General features: G+C 37.3%; 2 protein-coding genes across 37 annotated transcripts in view; one reads left to right on the top strand and one right to left on the bottom strand.

Moving 5' to 3' along the window:
* Positions 1–16,491, bottom strand: part of LOC136843439 (phosphatidylinositol 4-phosphate 5-kinase type-1 alpha-like) — a 350,658-nt gene extending 334,167 nt beyond the window's left edge. For 32 of the 33 annotated variants that reach the window (XM_067111961.1, XM_067111936.1, XM_067111944.1 and 29 more), the window contains exon 1: positions 16,230–16,491. In XM_067111961.1, the coding sequence (XP_066968062.1) occupies positions 16,230–16,290 (61 nt within the window). In that variant the 5' untranslated portion in view covers positions 16,291–16,491. The remainder of the gene's footprint in view (positions 1–16,229) is intronic. The other variant, XM_067111931.1, reaches the window with a different exon arrangement.
* Positions 16,492–23,808: 7,317 nt separating this feature from the next.
* LOC136843437 (sorting nexin-13-like) overlaps positions 23,809–24,188 on the top strand; it is a 57,712-nt gene continuing 57,332 nt past the window's right edge. For 2 of the 4 annotated variants that reach the window (XM_067111926.1, XM_067111929.1), the window contains exon 1: positions 23,830–23,929. The gene's annotated coding sequence lies outside the window, so the exon portion shown is untranslated. Of the gene's footprint in view, positions 23,930–24,188 lie in introns of all 4 variants that reach the window. The other 2 variants (XM_067111925.1, XM_067111927.1) reach the window with 2 other exon arrangements.

The following is a 24,188-nucleotide window of genomic DNA, read 5'->3' as shown; positions in this document are numbered from 1 at the left end:
GAGACTGATGCCTGAAATGTCATAAGGAGGCAGGAGACCAGGAACATTATCAACCTAGAAGAAACCAGCTTGTTGAAGCAGTTTAAATAAAATACCAAATTGAACAATATATTCCTTAAATAGACTAATTACATCAACTATTTCCCACCACATCTCACATTATCTTTGAGAGATCTCCTACCATTCCAGGATGGTAAGTACTTTGCAATTTATAAAAGTCCATAAAATTCCTAGATTACAAGAACATCTCCAATCAGTACCAAATGACATACTCTTCAATACGGTATATCAGTCACTATCTACCATGTATTTAGGTCAGTCATAATTACACACATCGTTGAAACACAAAAAATGCTTCCTGTTTTATTATAATCTAATAGCTACTATCAATCAGTTTACTAAGACCAAAGTTACGCTTCTTTTCCTATCTAATCAAACGCATATGAAAGAACTTCAATGTTCTTTTAAAAAATAAGAAATGACAACTTAAATAACTACCATTCAATTATTTGCAAGAACGATCAAGATTAATTCTTTATAAGACTGGTCAATCAACATGATTTTAAAAAAACATTCATTCATGTGCTATATGTCATGTAAATCTTGCAAAATTAAAGAAAATGGCATAAATTTACTATATTAGAAAAAGGACAAATTTTGAATCAATTTGTATTTTTCATAGCTAACAAACCTGTGGTCTTAACGTGAGGATAGTCTGCCAGTGCTTTCTTTGGTTTGATTTCTTGTATTGTGTGTTTGGGCTAGTTTTGCTTTTGAAAACATAACCCCAAAACTCATCTAAGCCACCCAATCCTAAAGAGAAAAAGCCCTGGGGTTGATAAATTCTTCTTCTGCCAGCTGGAAACCATATCCTGCACTGTAATTAACCAGGAAACATACACGAAACCATCTACAACAAAGTTAACCTATTGCACCACATCTTGCTTTGCAAGTAAAATTCGAACCCCTGTATTAAATCTTCAGTGAATTCTTTATCTCTTCATACATGTAATGAAGCATTTATCATTTCAATGGCTTATTGGTGTCAAACACTTCACCTTTTGCTCATTCTAACATCCTAAATGGCTCTAAAAGTCAAATTTCCAGCATCTAAGCCAATGACTATCACATGGTGCACACACACCTAGACAATATCTTCTGACACTGGTAGTCACTATGGCTGTCCAATTGCTATTAAGATATCACCACTTCTCTCCCGGCAGGATAAACGTCCAATTGCTATTAAGATATCGCCACTTCTTTCCTGGCAGGATAAACGGAGTTAAAAAAAAAAATGGGGCCACTGTATCCATTGTTTGATCATATTTGGATTCTTGAGCTGCCTAATGCATCCACATCCAAGTCTCTTCTTTCCTTAGCCTTTGAATAAGTAGTCTTCTGCAAGGCAGCAGAACTGCATCCAAGGAAGCTAGATTTGCAGGTTGTATATCTTACCCATTTGTGGCTTTTTGGTAACTACAATCCTGTAGAGGGAAACCTCTTTCTGCTTATCCATATCTCCAGGAGCAATGTGTAAGCATCTCCGAACAGATACAAGACCCAATCTCCACTAAGGGTCAAGAACAGAATCTGACTGTAACCATGAGCACTGCATATTAACAACATGACAATTACCCACAACAGATGGAGGGTTTCACAACCTAGAACCCAGAGGTAACAGAAATGTTACCACATGGAATTATTTCCCTTTAAACTTCTTAAACAGCCAGAACCTGAAGATCTTATTCTTCGCCATAAAGACTTTCACTGCAAACACCATCAGAGCACCCTGAGGAATCCTAGAAAGTTTTGGTTGCAGTGTACGTAGCCTAGTGCAATTTCATTCCTGTAGCAGTTCAAAATCCATACCAAAATGTTTTTGAATGAGGGGTCCATGTTCATGCTAACATAAGCAACACAAAATACACCTGTATCTGAAGATTTCCTCGAGAGTACCTGAGATACACCATTGCTTCGTCTTTCTCTGACAATTCTTTTGTTTAAATTCGTAACCTAATAAAAGGCTTGGATTACATACCAGAGCATCTGGTGTTCTTTCCTACTCATCAGCTGCAAAACTACACGTATGTAAAGTGCAATACAGATAAAAGCTAGGGAATTTCCAACCAAAGAATTAATTAATTAATAAGAGACATTTTCATAAATAATCAAGCATCATCTCAGTGATTTACAGAGCCACTTGATCCACATTCAAAAACCATCTGTATTGAACATTATCCTCCTTGGATAATACACAAAGTCAGACAGTATATCCATCTTATCTACCAAAAGAATTATACAGACAATCCCTGAAAGCAATAAAAAAAAACCAGTAAAACATTTAAAACATAAGGGTCTCATTCTGCTATTCGTAAAACTGAATGATCAGTCTCATGACGGTACATGACTTTTTGCACTACCAATGCCTTTTAATGTACAGTATATGTATACAGTAGTTTAGCCAGACTACAGTACATTCATACTCTCACTGGGGTAGCTTAAATAAACTGTTCACAAACAAGGAGTGAAAACTGAAACAAGATATACCTCAAGAAGCTGGACAGCTACTGTACATGGGAAAAGAAATAACAGAAATGATGAAGTATAAAAAGCAGAAAAATGCAGCCGAAGCCATCTATTACTACCTATTAAGTGCTGAGGAAGATACATGCAACTTGTTCCCTGATACAGTTTAAGTATACCCTGCAATACAAGTCGGTTCTTAATACATAAGACTGCCTCTGTGATTGCAAAAGCAAAATGATAGCATAGTACTTTCAATAGATCTATATGTGGAAAAAAAGCTTACAAGACTCAGTGTCCTTATACAAACCGTCTGATACAACAAATACTCTTTCCATAAATATGAAGATGGTGAAACTGCTGAACCCCAACTGACTGCCAGTTAAAAGCAACAAACAATCTGGGAGCACTGCTACAGCAATATACTGTATGTCCCCTACCAACCAATTTCAAAGAGCATTCTGAGTGACACAATGTGGTTTTGTCAAAGTGGATAACTCTGGCAATTTTCTCCCAACTAGATGCGTTTGTAAAAAGTACTAAGTTTCATTTGACACGACTTCACCTTGCCCAACTCTGATCACTTGCCAAAGTTTAATCAGAGGACCTCCTTCATGCACAGCTATGCATTACGGCCTGCCTATGTAGGCAGCCAAATCTGAGTAACCATCCTTCAACCACGTAGAAAGAACCACAATGAAAAGGTATGGGGGGCAGAGACATGGATAAACAATGTCAAGTAGGGGGGAAAAATTATTTCCAAAAACTCTGTGGGTACGGGACTAATAAGGATCCTGAAAGACCAGCCAGAGCCACATCTAGTATCATAAAATGGCTTTCATATTGCACTTTTATTAGATAAGGTATAAACATCATATTCAGTATTCATAAAAACAAATTCCTAATCCTGTATTTTAAACTCAACTGCCTCATGAAACAATGTACTGTGATTATACTAATCACTACAGCCCATGTCTTTAACCTACACCCTACAAAGCCTAAAACTCTATATTAGCATATTAAAATTCTGCTTAATAAACACTTGATAATGCACTTCTGATAAAGCTACTTATTACTGTATAAGTCAAGTAAAACTACCTGACAAACTATAAACATTATAAACCATAAATCTACATTTCTCTCCAGTATTAACAAATTTTGATATAACACAAAAGTGTAAAGAAGAAATACTGCAGGGTCTCAATCAGCTTTCTGATGCTTCAAGGGTAATCAATGACATAAGAAACCCTATTGCCACCACTGCTATATATAATAAAAGAAGCCTTATGCAGTATCAAAGAACTGAGCCAACAAACCAGGGAGAAAGAGCACTCAAATAACTTCACAGACACATATGACACAATAAACAGGACAAAGTACTGAAAGCATGCTTGTTTACCTGATCGAGTACAGTATGTGCTGTCTTCCACTAAGAGACATTATTTAGAGAGTGGTATATTGTACTGCATTATCAAAACTGTTAAGAAATGAGAGAGTAAGGCTGAAGAATGACTACTGTACCTCTACTTGCTCATACTATGGTCAACATACATATGGCTTCCTGCTAAACTTATGAAATCTGTGGCCTACTGTAACTACTCAGAGCAAGGCCAAGGGGGGTAAACTGTACTGCCTAAAGCACTTTACCAATGTTTAATACTAGAAACACTTTCAACAAAGTGACTCTTAATATCATTGTTAAGCAAAAAAGGCCTTATGACTGATTTTGAAGGAGTCTACTATTTTGACTATACAACTACATGCAATCAAAAGTCACAGGACTTCTTTTATTATTTAAACAATTTGCTTGATCTATCCCTAAAAACCAATCCTCCTCTACAAATTGCTTGTGCCCTTCCACAGCAATCCTGGAGCAAGCCCTTGAACTATGAGATCCCTTCAGTAAGTTCTACAATGTTTATGTATTTGCTGTTTATTGTAATCCAAATACAGTATGGACAATTCTATATATGACTGTCTTTTGGAGGGGATTAGTATGGCTCTTTCACATGATTCAAAAGCTTTGTTCATTATTTGTGGAGACTGTGATGCAAAGCACAGCGAGTGGCTAAATTAAAATTCCACAGATCAACATGGCTTCAGTGTATCCTCTGATTTTGTCCAGCTAATTGAAGAAGCCACACACATTTCTGGTAATAGATTAGACCTTATATTCACAGATGTTCCACCTGTTGTGAAGTCGAAGGTCTGTGAATACATAGACACTTCTGATTGTTGCACCACTGAGATGGACATATCTGTCTATCAGCATATTCCTAATTCCACAATTGGAAAAATGGTCTGGTTGAAATCCATAGCCAATTGGGATCACAATATTGAAGCTTGTCAGGCACTAAATATTTCAGATGCTATATTAGAGCCTGATCACAAGTAGTAGTTAAATGAAATGCTGATGGCTATTTTAATTAGATATGCCCCTAGAAAGGTTATCAATTCTAGGGCAAATGACCAGCCATGGTTTGATGATATATGTAGACGAGCCTACCATGACAAACAGACCAAATTCAATGCATGGAGACAAAATATTTCAAATGAAAATTACACAATTTTTGTTAAGTCTTGCCGCACTGCAAATAGAACTTACCATACTACCGAGAGAAATTACAAAAATTCCTTGAGGAGGAAACTTGAAAGAATTACTCTGCCTCACCTGTGGTGGACCAAATTGGCATCATCTATCTTTGGGTCATGCTCTTCTTCCATCCACCACTACCAACAGATGATGGTGGATTGGTTACTGTCCCTAGGGAAAGGACTGAACTGCTTCATCAAGCTTTTGAAGCTAAGCAATCAGCTGATGATGTTCCTCTCCCTGATAATTGTCATCCTGAACCTCTTCTTACAAAATTTGCATTTTGCTCCAAGGATCTTAGGATTTTCTAGATAATCTTGATAGCTGGGGTGGAGACGACCCCGATGGTTTCTTCCCTTTGTTTTTTGAAAAAGTTTCTAGTGTGTTGTCTCCCAAGTTTAGTATATTCTATGGATTTTTATGTCAACATAGTATCTTTGCGGATGAGAGCAAGCTTAGTAATACAGGGTCTGTTCCAAAAAGTGGCATATCTGCAGACTGCCGTAACTATAGGACAATCTTTATTCTCCCTGTGCTCTCCAAAGTTGCTGAAAAACTTATTTTTAAGCCACTTTATAAATATGTTGAATCTAAAGGATTGTTAGCTGATAGTCAGCATGCATATAGGAAGCAGCTGGGTACCTGTGATGCTCTTTTAGACTTAACATGCTTTTTGCAAGGGAACCTTAATAAAGTTTTTGAGTGCCGAGTAATTCAGATAGATTTTAATGGTGCTTTCAATTTAGTAAACCACAAGGCACTTATTTATAAACAGTATTTTGGAGAGGGTGGTTATGTTAGGATTACTTCAAGATTTCTTTACAAGTAGGCAGCAGCGAGTTGCTGTGGACAGGATCTTTAATGAACCAAGACCTATTGTGTCTGGAGTTCCATAGGGCAGTGTTCTTGGTCCACTTTTATTTTTAGTGCATACAAGTGATATGGTTGTTGGCTTTGAAGACAAGATTGTTCAGTATGCCAATGATGTAACATTTGTGGGTGTAATAAAGTCTCCACTTTTGAGAAATGAAGCTGCCATCAGCTTTGAGAAATGAAGCTGCCCTCAGCCAATATGCAGTAAATGTGCCTCGCTGTTGAACTTCTCAGTTTCAGAGATCCTTTATTCCTCACAATGTTGGACTGTGGAACAGCCTCCCACAGGAAGTTGTGCAACTGGAACTTCAGAAGTTCAAGCAAAGGTGCAATAAATTACTACCCAAATACTATTCTCCTTGCATTTTAATACATTTTTATCTATTTGTTAATTTATTAATTTTTTTTTTCTTTTTTAATAAGTGGGGTCTCTTCTTTCTGTATTTCCCTTTACCTTGTCTTACTTCCTCCTAATGAACACCATTACTCTTTGGAAGCTTGAATTTCAAGCCAATGGCTCCTGCAGGCTTGTTCCAGATGAATAGGTTTCATCTTCTGAATAATAATAATAATAATAATAATAATAATAATAATAATAATAATAATAATAATAATAATGATGAGGATATACCACAAATTTCAAAAACGTACAAGGTCATCAGCTAAAGATTACACTTGGCGAGACACTGGGATAGGAACTGTTCTTTCGTTCAGTGTTTTATTCAGTATGCTTCTGCTTGCCCTAGAAGATGTTTTCTGTCAGGTTTTCTTTCCTTCATATCCTTCCTGTGTTTGTATCTTCCAGAATGAGCATCATGACCAGATTTTTCAAATTATATGCTTAGGATTTCATCTTACATCGTATTTCTTGGATGCTACATCTTTCTCACTGTTATGCCTACAGCTGTGGTTTTTCATGCAGTTTCTCTTTATTTTTTGTTCATTTACACTTAGGCTAATCACCGTTTTCATTAAATGTGCACCTGGCAGACTTTTTCCTCTTCTGTTAAAATATTCAGCTTGTAGTGTGGCATCTACTGACTTTGATCTCAGTAGTTTCTTTTCTCTATCACAAATGCTTTAAGATGTGACACTCATGGGTAAGAATGTGTGCATTAATTCTGTGTTTTCTTAAGCAGTGCAATTCTTGTTCTATGACACTAGCTGGCTCTCTCCTTACCAGCTGATATTATTAATCCCAACTTACTTAGAACTCTGCAGGCCATGCTAATTGTTTGGGGTATTATCCTGGCTCAGCAGAGCCCTTTATCATTCACTTCCTGTTTGCCCATGCTTACCTGTCACAATTAATCAATAGGTATGTCATCCACGTAACCCCATTAGATGGCAGGCTTCTGGCATAACTGCACGATGGCTGAGACCTGATATATTAATGAGGAAGAAATACAGAACTGTATTGGCATTTAGCTAGCTAGATCCATCATCTCAGGATACTACTCCACAAGAACCACCAGTATCCTGGCCAACCCCAATTCTAAATACATGTCATCCACCCCCCTGCTGGACATTCAATTGCTGCCATTATACATCCTCTCCTTTTAATAATACAGATTAGTGGATGCATGCTGTTGCTGGTGAACACAGGACCTTTTCACTTGTCACATTTACAGTAGTTCCCTCAAGCCACTTGGTGACTAGATACAGGCAGTCCCCGGGTTACGCTGGACTCGGCTTACGCCGTTCCAAGGTTACGATGCTCTTTAAATACATTCATCAAAAATTATTTCCAGGTTACAACTCATTTTCTGGGTTTATGACGCCAGTCCAACCGAAGACTAGAACTTTAATATGACTCCAAAACAGCAGAATGATCAAAATTTGGAGGTTTTTTTATGAAAAGCTCAATCAAAATGCAGGTTATGTCATTTTTAAGGCACCCAAAGAATTAAAAATTCGGTTTTCTTACAATTTTAGGTGATGTCCCGGGTTGTGCCGATTTTCCGCTTACGCCACAGCGCTAGAACAGAACCCGTCATAAACTGGGGACTGCCTGTACAATATCTTATTATACATATTCAGATCTATTTCTTGCTAATGCATACGCCAGCATCTATAATAAATGTTATGTCAGCTCTTCTCTTTTCCGGGCTGCACTTTCTATGTAAACTCCCATCAGTGTTGGTCCTCATCTATCCTCTTTTTCCATATTTCCTGGACATTCCTACAGGTCTTTGTCCTTTCTCATTCAAAACTAATGCTACTCTAATAAACTGTTCATCAGTTTTTTATCACATGTCCAAAAGATTCAATCTTTCACACCAAAGTCTGTTTTCAGGGCATTTCTTCATTCATATTATGATCTAACCAAGGTACGGTACTCTGGCCATGAACCTTAAGAGCCTGCAGTCAAACCTCTTAATAATCTCTTCCTTTTTTGTTAGTAATCAAATTACTAAAAGGGCACTGAATTTATTTACCTCATCCAATTTCATGCAGGCTACCTATTCTCTTTCTTACTCCCATTTAAAGAATATACGTATACTGACAGTACTGTATTGCATAAATAAAGCATCAGTACTTAACAAAGACCTTCAAGTTACTCTTCTATAATTTCATATAAAATTTGTTCCTAAATCTGAGGTGAAGCTAAATAAAGAAGTCGGATAGCTACAAAAGAAAATAAAAGAACTGATGAAAAGTAAAGGTAGCAAGTATGCACCTACGGCCAAACAAACACTGCAAAGAACATTTTGTAATTGTAATTTACCAATATACTGTATGGCACTTATTGTTTGTTTCACTTATATATATATATATATATATATATATATATATATATATATATATATATATATATATATATATATATATATATATATATATATATATATATATATATATACTGCATAGAGGAAAATGACACATCTGTTATCCGTTCATCAATTTTAATGATTTCCCTGTTGTTGAGAAATTAATTTTTTATACATTAACCCACACTTGATTCTTAAGTGCGTATCGGGGGCTATTTCTGAACCCCTGGTGCTAGCCTAGCCATGGTACTCCAATTCCTTCTAAATTGGGTTGATATGGCATATATTTTTTTTAAAGTTTCTCTAGTTCCTCTATCCTTTATCTTTTTAAGAAAGCTATAAAAATGTCAACAAATAATCAGTGTGTGTGGATTACCTTATGTAGTTCGAATGGTCAGAAATTTCTATATATACTACTGTACTGTATTTCCAAAGATGTGACTTCAATCACTTAGACTACATGCATAGGCTATTGTCAAAAGCTTTTTTTGTTTTTTGACTGATTACAATCGTACATTAGGACCTAACGCTTGTAAAAAACATTTAACTATCCTTTGAGTATAATCTAACCAGGAGACAACAATTACACACCTTTATTATCATAACTACTGTAATTATTTTTCACAAGCATCCATTATTATAGAATTAAGCATAAAGGTTGTGAACTTGCACATCAAGCTTCCCCACGTGCAAGGAGGAAACAAGGGGTACAAACAAATGATACTGGCTGTATTCTTGCCTACCAAGGGAGGGAGCCAGGTTTGACTTTGGGCAAGGACAGGGGACAGATGGGTGAGAAAACTGCATTAAAACCCAACTGTACCTCTTGAGCTAAGCAGTGAATTACATTAAGTACTGTACTGGAAGTTAGACAACTGTAATTATACAACAAGGATAGTACCCTAGGATAGATTTGGCTGGTATTATTAACAGGTTTCAGTAAAATAGGAGGTAAGTGGCTAACTAAGAAATGCATAGAACTATTGTCGAATTTCACCAATGCTGATACATAAATTAATACCATTATCATAATACTCTCTATAAGGGTCTACTCAGCCATTTCCCAATGTTACTTAGTATGATTAATACAGCATGCAATTAATAATGAAAAGTAGCACCCATCCTAAGTAAGCCTGCTGGATATCAGGCAAAGTATGGACATAGCCTATGTGGATTAACGTAGCTAAGATGCAGCAAAGATACTGAACACTTGATACCCTGGCTATTCAATAAGTTGCCCCAAGAACTATAAAGATGGAACAACTTACGAGGCAAACAAGAACTTAATGAATTGCTTTCCATAAGAAATACTTTTAGCAAAATACAAATTACTCATGAATATCAGAATCTATTACTGACAAATGAATCAAGTCTGCCAAACAGACCAAAAGTGCACGTCATAAGGGAAATGGTCCTAAATACTGGAACTCTACGTGTGGTCTACTCATAGGTTACAGCTTGACTGGGTAAATTATTGTTTCTATCCCTAATTGGTGTGGACACTGAAATGTGGTTTCTTCAATGTTTTTTTTGTCTGATTTAAAGTTAGTCATTTCAGTTGGAAAGTGAGCCATTTTTGGAGTTATAACCCCAAAACATGGTAAAATCATAAATAAGCACAGCTTTATTTACAAATACACACAGGAGCAATGCACTTCTATGTTCAATGAAAATTTAGTGAACAATTTTGGGGGATCACACTGGGGGAGCAGGATTTTTGGCTTGGGTAAGAATAAAAAATAAGTACGTTATAGGGATACACCCAAACCTAAACTGAACTAGGGGCTGTTGATTATCTGAATGCGCTAGCAATCACAGGCGGGCAACCTTCACACAAGTTAGAAATCTTTGGACATAATTGTGATCACAGCAGAGGAATGCCCTCTGTGCAAGAAGTTGTGCTGCCTAGTGAGTGGCAAGTGGTAGTTTTATCAACCTCTTGCATGAAGTAAATTTGGCACCTCTCAAGATTTTATCACAACAGATTTGAACTAGCAAGACAAAATGAAATACAAAGGCACAACTGTTGCGAGCAATTATGGGTAGAACCTAGAACAGTAAAGAGAAGACATGCTTGACTACTTTTCCTGCGTACTGAGGAACCAAATCTCCTACTTTAGTTTTTCTTTGGAATTACTTGTGTTTTACATGAAAGTGGCACTACCGTATTAGAAAATATGTGAGCCACTGATGCCTCAATATGGTTAGCACGATGCTGTATTATGGCTAGCAAAAGGGGAACGCTGATTTTTTCCAACTGTAACTGTTATAAGGAAAAGACAATTAATGGAAAGGATTTGTGAATTTTTGATGGGATGCTGACTTGAAATCTGATATGCTGACCCCAGAACCGCTTACCTCAATACGACTGAATTGTTGGAAGTTTAAGTGAGGAGGGTGACAGCTCCTTATATAGAGAAGATAATGTATGTAGATAAGTCACGGAAAGGAATCTACAGTGTTAGTAATAAGGTCTACACAGGCTTCAGGTAGTAAACAAGATGAAAAGTGCATTGCTAATGCCTCTGAAGATATTCCAATGACTAAGATGAGGTCTGCCTCTTATGGTTAATGTTGGTATTAATTTTGCTGATAGAGGCAGCAGAGATAATGCACCAACTGGGATACCTCACATGGTGGTAGGTAGCGGTAAAAAAAATTGGAGAACAAAGTAAAAATAATTTGGAATGTTTATGGGGAAGCAGATGATGTGGTTGATGCATGGGCTGAACAAACAACTGATATCTAATGTCAATTTCTGATGTAAGAAAGACAATCTTTTTATAGCTTTTGAGCTGGGAGTACCCACGTCATTCTAAAATGTGATCTTGTAATTGGAAAGGCCAGTCATGATAATGACGCGCTAAAGTTGTTATGAATGGCTTTGTGTGACAGGTATCGTGTACTGTCCTGATGCTTTTCTCAGATTTACATACAACATGACAAGAAATGCACATTAAAGGATGCAGTTCAAATCTGGTCAAGTGTATAAATTGTACGAGACAGAAAAGGCAAGATAAAATACATAAGATGAACCGGAGAAATTACATAGTACTGGATGTGGAGATATTGAAAACAGTAGTAATACTGATCACGATACAAATCTCAACATGTTAAGCAGTGGTTATGTAAATATTCAATCCGCTGGTACAGTAATACAAAAAATGCAGATCTGAGTTGATAATTTATGAGTCTTTTGGTATGCTCTGAAACAAGGCTTAATACCACTGAAACTCCTTCGAAAACTGAAATGATCCCTCATGCGCTTACTTTTTCATATCCTGTGAGAGGCTGCAGGGGGAGTCCGCTTTTTTCATCTTGAAATTTTGGAGAGAACTCTGATACCTACCTATTCATGATTACCTCACACAAAATGTCAAAAGTGCAAGTGAGAGAATATCCCTTTTTGTTCTATACAGACCTCCATATGGTCAGGTGATGAATATTTTTGGGAGGAAGTTGAAATACCACTGGGATCTACCGACATGTTGACAATGAAAGTGTCTACCTGTTCTTTAACCTATGGACGGAAGATCCTCAAAATCATAATGCACTTGTCATTAGTGAGCTACTGGAATTTTATCGACTGCCAAACTAGCTGAATGTAAAAAAAACTTCAACTGGGCATATAAGTTAGTTCTGGTTCTTAGTGATTTAGTAAGTAGTAAGCGATCAGGTGTTAGTGTTGAAGAGAGGTGTACCGCACATACAAAACTATATAACCGGACTTGAAAAAGTTAATAAAATACAAGCATTAGCTAGGCTATAGATTAGACTTATCCTCATGTTTTCATTTATGACAACAAATGGAGATATAAATATTTCTTGTGATGATCACAGAAACTTGAATTTCCTAATTGCCAGTGATGATCATCTTATGAATGTTTATAAGTGAGATAATATGGCCTAAGTTAATATGATACCAAGCACCCATTGCTGAATATAAATATAGGCTAGGCTTATATTAAAATAGAATATAGGATTTAGGCCAAAGGCCAAGCACTGGAACCTATGAGGTCATTCTGTGCTGAAATGGAAACTGACATTAAAAAGGTTTGAAGGGTGTAACAGATGGAAAACCTTGCAGTTATGCACGGAATCAGTTGTTAGGAGAGGGTGGAAAGTAGGATGGAAAATAGGAGAGGATGGAAAGTATGATGGAAGAAAGAGAACATGAATGGAGGTACAGTAAGCTAAAAGGAATGAACACTGCATGAGGTGTACTGATAGCCCTACCCCCGTATGGGGAATAAATATACATTGTGCTCTATCACAGGGCACATGACAAGCTCATTTTTATTTGATCTTGGTATGGTATGGCTTATGATATAACAGTATATAATCTACTTCCAAATTATTTAAGCTCTACTGAAATTACTGAGGCCCTGAGTAGCCTATTTGGAAATTACTGGCTCGGATGTACTGTGCACAGGTTGGAAATTCCCATTCATCTTATGAAGCAATAAGAACAGAAACAGCTCAAGGAAGTGTGTGTGAAGTTCAATCCTATTTTGTATTTATATGACAAGATCATCTATTGGCCTATAAGGACATGGGGTCAGTTTCAATGATTTGCAAGATGAAACAATTTTTACTTTTCCATTACTGATATCAAGGTCACAAAAGAGAAGTTGAATGACATTCTGAAGAATGTCAAGGACTGGATAGGCATTTAAACAACTAATAATAAAGAAAAACAAAATTTTTGTTTGTGAAGAAAAAATTAAGTTAGGGTCTCTTGGTGACATTCAGGTGAATATCACTGGTAACTTGGTCCAGATTACTTGTAAAGTTTGTAACTTTTTGTGTAATACTGGACTATAATTTCTCTCAATGCTCAAACCAACAATGTTGTAAGGTTTACTGGATAAACTATAATTTTAGAAATACAGCTTTTGATAAAAATATCTTTGTGACCGAAAGGGAAACCCTATCATGTGTGTATATTTTACATCGTGAATAATTTACATAATTTGGATGTTAGAGAATATCAATATCAACCAAATTTCATAGCTTTCAATTAGCACTTTGCTCCCTAAAAATGGGAAGACTGCTTCCCAAAAGCTAAGCATTTTAAGTAAATAGTGATTTAAATAAAATACTGAAAAATTGTTCACCATACCGAAGTGGAGAAAAAAAAATTTTCATAGTAAAACCAAAAAATTTTTATAATGAACAAATGCCATGTTTAGTATCAGGCCCCCACAGCCCCAAAGATGTGACCACTGAAACATTCAGCTAGTAAACAGAGTTTCTTGTGCTTTTCTGGGAGCCAGGTGACATTGACAGACAGAGGTTCTGCTGACAAAAAAACCTAACCTTTCCTGGAATGCTATGTCCTTACCTAACCTGACTTAAGGTTCTGTGCCCTGACCTACCTGGGGGTGGGTAGAAAGCAGAGCGAGGGGTAATGACTTACTTGGGGTCAGGGCACAGTACCCAAGGTTAGGTTAGGCTAAGGCTCATATTCAAATGTCTACTTGGCCACAGTAGCCCTGACTCCCTATTCTGCATTCTGTTGGGGGTTCCTCCTCTACATCCCCCAAGTAACACTGAACAATAGAAATATGGATTACTAAGCTTCCAATCAGAAGCAGTGTTAGGGACTGTTCCCACCATTATCAAAACTTCCCCTTTTCTATATCCACCATAAGGAGACTACTTACCTCCAACATCAATCCCTGGTATGAAAGTAACATTATACAATAAAAACAAATTAAAGTGCAGACTTTACTATTTCTGTCACTGAGTGACTCAATGAAACTCATTATCATAAACTATCTAAATATATACAATTTATGATGTAAAATGTACTAAATAGAGCAAAAAGATTCATTGGGATATGATTACCCACGGATCAAGGATCAATTGTGAGTGTTAACAAAGATCTTTCATTTCACAATTGATCCCTGATCCAATTTTCCTGCCAAGAGCCACTGGATTTGATGAACAGCATCACAAATATGCAGTAAAACAGCCTACCAGTCAAACTACTCGGTTCCAGAGGTCTTTTATTCCTCACACTGTTGGACTGTGGAACTGTCTCCCTGAGGATGCTGTGCAATTGGAACCTCAAGAATTCAAGTGAAGATGCAATGCAGTACTACCATAAAACAATTCTTGTACTGTAATAATCCACATACATTTTCATCTATTTGTTTATTAATTTTTATTTTTTCTTTCCTATTAACTGATCTGTTCTTTCTACATTTCCTATTACCTTCTATTACTTCTTTCAATGAACTCATTATTCTTTGGAAGCTTGAATTTCAAGTCAATGGCCCCTGCAGTCTCTTTCCAAACGAATAGGGTTTATCTTCAGAGTATAATAATAATAATAATAATAATAATAATAATAATAATAATAATAATAATAATAATATCTGGGTTGCAATGACTGCCTATTAAAATGTATTGTCTAAAATACGCATCATGGCTCACCAGGCCATCAAGATTGGATACTGTGGGCTTGACAATTATCATGGAGTCGCCTACAGTACACCTAAACATATGTAAGTGGCAATTTCAGGGTCCAGCAACAGGCCTACTATCGTTGTTATTATTCAGAAGATGAACCCCATTCATATGAAACAAGCCCACCACAGGGGCTACTGACTCGAGATTCGAGCTTCCGAAGAATACAGTGTTATATAGAAAGAAGTAAAAGAAGGTAAATCGGGAGACAAAGAAAGAATAGATCTGGGCATAAACCTTTGGAATGTCTTGGAGCCGTGATACTATTATCTCACACACACAAATGACTAGTGCCAATTTGGGTTCGATATTGGCCTAAAATATGGCTTTGACAATACATTCTATTGTAATTTTTAATTATTTTCTATACAGAATAGGCTGGCCTACAGCCAACCACATTTCACGCCTGGCTAGTCAAAGCAAAAGCTATACTTTCATCGGAATGAATTTCTGGTCCGGCAAAAACTATTCGAGGTGAATTAATCTTTAAAAATATACTAATACATGTTCCCGGTTTATTGTCATTTTTAATTATTTCTTATAATGATTAGGCTGGCCTATCGCCGACCACATTTCGCCTAGTCAAAGCAAAACCTATACTTTTAATCATCACAAATTTCTGGCCCAGAAAAAATTATTCCCCCTGTAAATGATCTTCGAAAAATGTAACAAAGGCTCCTCGATGACATTTCTTTTTAATTCTTTAATTTCCCCTTCATGCTAGACTGAGTTCCTCCTTCCACCTGAACAACACAAAACCCCATCATCATCATCTTCCTCTTCGGGATTTTGAGTCTCGACCTCCTCCTCCTCCTCCTCCTCCCTACATCACTTTCACGCGACGTCCCGTCAACAAAACTGAACTATTTCCACTTCAGGAAGATTTAACTGACAGTTCTAACGCGAATATGAGCAAGGGAATAAACACCGCGATCGCGAGAGAGAGAGAGAGAGAGAGGGAGAGAGAGAGAGTGACAGTGCCAACACCCACCCACCTTCTTTTCCCGCTGCCTTCAAGTTTTCGACATCGTTGTTGGGAATTTCGGTTTCGGCCATTTTTACACATTAGTGATGGAAAAATGACGGGTTATTTCCTCTCGCGCGCGGGAGCACAACACTCAATTCACCATCGGTACCACACACACACACACACAGCACTGCTGGAAAATCAATTTGTAAATCCTCGGGAGGGAGAGAGCTATTTTCTGGGGAGCAGTTTCTCGCACCTCACTTCCACAGGGGTGACGGAAGTTGACTGACTGGCAGCAGCAGCCAGTCAGAGTGACGGCCGGGGAAGGGAGGGAGTCTTCCTGCCCTCATCCCCCCTCAGGGGAGGGGTGTCTGCGCCTGCGCTTTCTTGATAATAGATGGCAGCACGATCCAGCCTCATTCAGTCGGGTGCGAGTTTCTCGAGAGCGAAAGCGCCTCTGAACGCTCGCTTATGTTTGTGTTCGTATGTCTTAAGATGACCTCGACTACGATTAGAATGTCCACTCTCCACGAGCTGTTCTACTACATTTTATAAAAATCATAAAAATTAATATTATTCAATTGGGTGTGAGTTTCTCGAGAGCGAAAGCGCTTCTGACCGCTCGTTCATGTTTGTGTTCGTATGTCTTAACATGACCTCGACTGCGATTAGAATGTCTCCTCTACCAACAATATTCTACTACATTTTATAAAAATCATAAACATGTGACATTACATGACATACATGATTCTTAATTAATTGAATAATTTAGCATTTTGCTGTGGATTTACTCCAAATATTAAAATTTCTCATGACACAAGCCGCGACAATAAACTTGAAGAGTATCGAAACTCAACAGTTATTCCGAATGACAGACATTTAAGCCACGTTCATGTGAGTATTTGCAGAAAAACAAAGGCCATACACTTTCGCTTTCACTGTATTTTCATAAAAGTAAAGGGTATCTCCAATTATAATACATTTCTAAAATAGCTTAGTAAATGTATATGTATTTATTTTCAAGAAGCTGAAAGTCATGAGGAGTAACGAGAAAAAAAATGTTTCTTCAAAGAAAACGTTCGATGCTCAAATAACAAAACAGTTTTTTTTAACAGATCAGCCGCTGCATTTGGTCTAACATTTTCACAATCAAGGAAAGAAATATTCTTTTTATTTACTCCTCCTGACAAGATCCAAAAGCTGTGTAACTTAATCTAGAACGTTAGTACTTGTATTCCAAAGCCGCTATAATTGTATAACCTCTTTGACCTTGACACAGTTCTGTTAAAATAACAAGGCGCCCTGCAAAAACAAACAATGAAACGTCCGCCACCAATAGAAATGTACGTGTCTTGAAATAAATGCATATTTTTTAAACAAATTGCGTGAGTATAAATGGTAAAATGGGAATTACCTCCACCGGATCAACTTTGATTATAATGCCACATTTTCTCCCACAATTGTCTCGTTACAGAACTACAGTCTAGCCACCGAAAACTTGACAGCATAAACATGAATTTATATAAACTCACATGGAGTGAATATGCAAGAAAGGTATCGGAAAATGGGCTTTTAAGCAGTATTATAATTTCCCCAGGAACTGGAAATGCAAAAACTTGGGTATATTCGAGAGTGTAAAAGAAATACTTTCAAAAGAATGTCAAAGATTATGATAACGTGTAAGTCTTAACCGTCTTTCGTCTATGATAGCTGCAATAGGATAGTTGGAAAATGAAACATTCTTCGGAAATAATTGCAGCTTACCCAATGCAGTTGCCTCTATCTCCTAGTATCTACGAAGGTAATACATCATCTAAAGCATTCCACTCAACTTTTACGAAAAATAAATATCTTTACGTTTCCACTCTGGGTTTTTTCACTTTAAAAACTTCTCCAAATGCACGTTTTCCAATCACATGTGGTTGCTAATTACTGAAAACGCCGGTAAGACTATCTGCCATCTATCTATCTAGATTAAGCCAGTCTCGCGCTGGCACGGGCTCTTGCTCTTCAGCAGCCCATGAAGGCAAGACTGCTCATTTCTTCTACGGTCAAGCAGTCTAGAAGGGCGTGGAGAGGATGTGTCTCCAAAGTCCCTCTACTTACCACAACCCGCAAGCATGACGACTTCTTCGAATAGAGCTAGTATAAACAACATAATATTTACTGAGTGACCAAATAGTCCCTGATAAGGAATAAGGAGGTGGCAAGATTTAGTTTACAAAGAGCCAGTGATAACTCAAAGCAAGTAAGAGTGAAACAAGAATTAAGCTATGTAGCCTACTGATTGGCTTACCCACAGGACCATCCATACATGCTTAAAGGAAAATATGAATTTCCAAAAAGTATAATTTATTTGCACAGCGTACAGGAAATTTTATAAGCACTCATAGGACCAGCCTATATAAATCTAACCGGTGAACTTGTAGAAACTGAGGAACTTTTAGAGACAACGATAGATGAAGTTAGATTGTATGCTGGAAAATAGGCTCATATATAAAGGTTCGTAATTTACCTGAAAGAAAACACACTTCATGCGAACAAAAACACCTAACAAATATCAGTACCTATTTTACCAAAACAAATATAACTCCATGCTTCCTTGTCATTGCATTTTATAAGCATCTTTCGCAAACTCGCAATCAGTGGCATATGTCACCCCACGCGGTACACTGTAGGCGCTACCGAAGGTTCTCTACAGAGTCCTTTGGGCTCCTATCTGCAACCCCTTTCATTTTGTTTACTGTACTTCCGTTCATATTATCTTTCTTCCATCTTACTTTCCACAATCTACTATCATTTGTTTCATAGTGCGAGTGCGAGGTTTTTCTCTTGTTACTCCTTCAAAACCCTCATTACTTTCAATTTCCCTTTCAGCGCTGAGTGGCCTCACAGGGCCCAGTTCTTGACCTTTGGCCTAAATTCAATATTTCAGTTTCAAAAAGAACCAAGAGCCGGACCCGGGTCACCTCTAACCTAAGCTATGGTAACTTTTTTCTTATCAATTTGTAAAATTTTGTATAAACCAGATAATGTCTTGTAAACTTATATTGCCCATCAGTCAGTATAAGTTCACTGAATTTGCCAGTGATGTCTCTGGCCGTAAATAATGAAGTGTATGAATTAGTATGATACATTGTAAATAATAAAAAAAACATTATTACATTTATTAATCATGATTACGGATAACATTCTTATAGAACAAGCAAGTTAAAAGTGCCTCCGTACTGAGCAGAATGCTTAAATGTGTGATAGAATGAAATTTATATCTGCAATGAGAAGAATGGTGAAATACAAATGAAGATGATGAAAAATTACATTTACACCAACACAGACGAACGCTTTCAGAGTAGAATCTTTTGAAAACTCCCGGTCATAACTGCATCTTACCTCGCACTGACTTTAACCGAAAAGTGCAAATCTTTCATGAAAGTTTACAGGAATTAAAGCCAATTGTAATGACCTGTTACCAGTTTTAAACAAAGGCAGACGTAAATCAAGAAATAATTAAGTAGACTGCAACCTCCAGTCACGGCAATCACTTAATGAGTCAGCAAGAATTACGTGAAATTCCGCTGATCAAGCCACAACTTTCTAGCTGAAGTACAGGTTAGGTTAGGGTATTTTGGTTTCAGGGTACTGTTAGGACAAACAACATTTTAGCTTTCTTGTCCTTGAAGGTAGCTGTACGACTTCTCTGAAACATCAGACACACTTCCTGAAGGCCTGTTCTGTAGATTCACCTTAGAGAGAAGAAAATTCCTCAGTACTGGACAGCATGATATTGTGACACATCAAAATGATGAAGATGCTGATACTTCTGCGACTTTAATTGGACACTGCTATCACTCAAATTGAGAAGGGTGCAAATTCTTGCTTTGTTTCTCTAATTTTTCACAGAAACGTTTGATGTCCAGTCGCTCAGTTAGTTCCTTGACTTTCATAAGCGTCAATTGCTGCTGCTTCTTGTAGGACTCGGATGGCTATTCGGCATAGCGGTTAGATGTTACACAGAGTTTCCATCTGCTAATAATGTACCCTTCTGTCGTCCTCCATATCTTCACTTCTATTCTTCTTCCTTCTTCTAGTCTATTGTATTCTGCTTTTTATTCTGTCTTTAGTCACTCATATTCTGCTTTTTTTCTCTCACTTTGCATACGGTCGTGCTCTGCTTCCCTCTATTTCTACTTTTGTTCATACCGTCAACTGCTCCATTTGTTTCTTCACTAATCACATCAGGTCTGTTATTTCTATCACGCTGCATTTTGGGCTGATTCACAGAAATATGATCAAGTTCCTCTGCTGTTGTTTTTGTTTTTTTTTTCCTCAGTCTAACATTTCATTCTGCAATATTCAACAAAGAAGATAGATACAGAAGATTTGAAGATTAACGAAAGATTTCTGCTAATGTAGGTCAAAACCTTAATTGTGTTGACGAACCATGGAATATTCACAAAATATAAGGTAAGGTCAGGACAAGTAAATACATTTTAATGATAACAAAGATCACTCGATTTTACTAAAAACAACTAAGATTAGATGAGTATATAAACCATTTTATGCATACAAGGGTCTTTACATTTGAGGCTGGTCTTCTGATGGGGTACAGGAGAGGCAAAGGGCATTTACGAGAATTACTGATAATCTCAAGTTCCTCTTTTAAATCGCCTTCGAACAACTTATGCAGAATGGGACAAGGAGTATATAGTCTTGGACTCAGACCAATAGTATTTCATTTGTTGGCTGTATTACTGCGAATTCCAATAGGGTTCTACAGACTGAATAATAGATTTACATCTTGGGATAGTGCTACTATGTGACCAGTCTATTCTATGCAATTTTGCATTCATTATGCAGAATGGGACAAGGAGTATATAGTCTGGGACTCAGACCAATAGTACTTCATTTGTTGGCTGCATTACTGCGAATTCTGATTGGGTTCTGTAGACTGAATTATAGATTTACATCTTGGTATTGTGCTACCATATGATCAGTCTATTCTGTGCAACTTTGCACTCATTTATACAAAGAGAGCATTTGCTTTTGGCCAGTTCTAACCGAATGTTTATGTTGATTTATTCTGACATCCAAGAGTTAAACCTTTACTGCTCTAGTGTCAACGCTTAATTAACCGAAGAAAGTAAGGAGAGCGTAGACTTAACGATAAGTTATTTTGACCAACGGATAGAAAGAATTTAACTGATAGACCAACAAAAAAATTTCTTAAAAACAAGCAGGGATGTGTGAGGTTCAAAGGACATTTGTTGCGTCAGATGAGAGGAAATTAAAAGGAGGAAATGAAGGGAGAGGAAATTATACACGAACAAGTGCCGAAATGTCACAGCTGTAGTCAAGACATCCAGACCACTGAAGGAACATCTGATTTCTTGGATCATCTTACAGATCGTGTTACTGACCTTGTTGGAATTTAATACCAAAACCTTCCCTCGTGTAGCAAGTCCTCAGCATCGCAACCTGGGCTGAAAGTTGGACCTAAGCCAAAATGAGTTTAACGGTTCAGGCAAAGTAGCCTATATGCCATGTCTGCTTTTGCAAACGTTGTTTGAAAGCACACTCAAGTGGATCGTGCTTGCTCTGTATACTTGCGCAGTCCCACAAGAAACATTAATGAACTGGCCAGTCGGCTAATATAGAATCTTATGGCATCAATAGTAATGGACCACATCAATAGTAGTGCAAGTGTAAGGTGAATGTTATATAATTTGCAAGAAATGGGCAGTGTATCTGAAGAGATTCAAGTACTATGCCAGTTATATCTAGCAAAAGAACGAGTTACTGTTCAACCAGCCATATCAACTGAACCTCTATTTATGTTCATGCTATAATATTAGGACGTATTCCCACATGTCATAGTTTTTCCTTCCTTTTATTCGTCCTTCTAGACAACTGAACATATCTGACATTCATCTGTTAGAGTTTCCTTTCTGTCTAATTTGAGCAGATCTCTTTACAGCTCTCTTCCTGGTTCATTACCCATCCTTATGTTGCTCCACCCGGTCCTTTAATCATGATAGTTACTTGAGATTTCTGGAATGGTTATCAGAGAGTGCTGAATAACTATTTAAGGCATCTCCTCTTTCACTTTAATCTCTTTTGATTTCTATTTTATCAAAGATATCGTGAATGATAAATTAAAAGTCATGCACTATGAAAACATCCCACAGTCAGCTTCAGACATGGCTGTCCTGACAGGTTCCCTCTGTACAATGCTAACAGGAAGGGACCGACTTACAAGTTCTTACAAATTCATACCTACCTACCATAGGTCATTTTCTCCCAGGTCCCAATTAATCTGAGTGTACTGAACACATCACTTGTTAGAAAAAAAATAAAACTTTTGCTAGAAGTTTCACCAAAATTTGTTCAAACTATAATTTGAACATATTTGCTTTTAATGTTTTCCTGCATTAAACTTTTAGTACTAGGTTTCCTTTAAATTTATCTAAGCTTATTTTTATGATGTTGCTCCTCTGAACTCTTAAGCTTGAAAATAAGTTGGTAACTTTAACCTCTTGATTGCAACTGGCAGCTTAAGCTGATTGGTGCCGGTAGTTTTTTTAAAAGCTCTGTCTGCTTACCTTTTCAGTGGTTACTACTGATCAGAATGCCAGCTATTCATAAGGGCTTACCGAAGGACCCTACACATTCAAGAGGATTCCCCTAGGAGTTCTGATCCCATACCCCATGTTAGTCTTACATAAATAAACCACTTGTAAAGTAACATTTTCTAATTTGTTTTTCCATGTTACTGAAGATATTCTTTTAGATTAACCCTCAACTGCATCTATGATTACCTTTCGTGAGTGCGTGAAGGAATGAGTAGGTCTAAAATAAAAATAAAAAATTATTCGTAGCCACAATAATTATTCCTAGCCTCTCCTTCTGAGCCTGATGTTCTTCTTTTCTGAAGCTGCAGTTTTCTGCAGTTTCTAAAACTAAAATCGAGCTATTTCTTCCTTTTCAAGCAAAGAGACATTCTTACAGACCAACCGAGGAAACACTGAAGCTGGAATTCAAACAGGAGTGCTGACGTAATCCACTTGTAACTTTCAAGCCAAGTTTTCTTGAAATTCTTTCATTCACAAGACAGATTTTCATGAGAATAGGGAGGATGATGGGTCACATCAGGTGCATGTTATTGTACTGGGTCTACATTAATGTAAATTTAGAAAACGACATATTAATTTTAAGCACGAAAGTTAGAAGTGGATCCACCGTGAAAGGTAAATTACATGATTTTTTGTGATATGTATAGGATTACGACGAGTTCCCGTAGTGGGTCTTAACATTATTGTAAATTTAGAAAACGACATATGATTAATTGTAAGTACGAAAGTTAAAAGTGGAGTCAATGTGAAAGACAACTTCGGTAATTTTGACAACATATAAGATCACTACCACTCGCAAATATATTATCAGCAGATAATCACGGGACATATATAATAAATATTAATAATGATCATTAGGGATGAACAGCCTATATGACAACCCAATGGCCGAGTTCGAACTGCCTCTCAACTGACAGAAGGACCTCGCCTCGACCAATCAGAACCGAACGCCAAACCTCCCGACCAATCAGAAGCGACTTTCTTCTTCTTCTCGCCAGTCCTTCCCGTGAAGTGACACTCGGACGTAAACAAGGAGAAAAAATGGATAACGAAAATAGTGAATGAGTGAATAAGTGATTTAAGGTAGCCGTTAAAGGTGAGATGACCTGGGGGAGTGACCTAGGGGACCTAATTAAGAGAACGAGGGGGAATAATTGACCTCGTTTGATCTGAGCAGCTTAGGGTTCCTCGTAGGTTATAGGCCTCAGGGTACCCTAACGCAGGTTAAGACGCCCACTGCGACCTAGCCTAGGGTGGGGGTTGTGACCTAGCCTGAGGTGGAGGTTATGACCTACCCTGAGGTAGAGAAGGTCGTGACCTCTTCTTAGGTGTAGGTTATGGCCTAACTTGAGCTG

This window comes from Macrobrachium rosenbergii, chromosome 11 (genome assembly GCF_040412425.1).
Source record: "Macrobrachium rosenbergii isolate ZJJX-2024 chromosome 11, ASM4041242v1, whole genome shotgun sequence".
Classification (NCBI taxonomy): Eukaryota; Metazoa; Arthropoda; class Malacostraca; order Decapoda; family Palaemonidae; genus Macrobrachium; species Macrobrachium rosenbergii.
The sequence above is the reverse complement of the archived record's forward strand: the minus strand, read 5'-3'. Positions and strand labels throughout refer to the sequence as shown.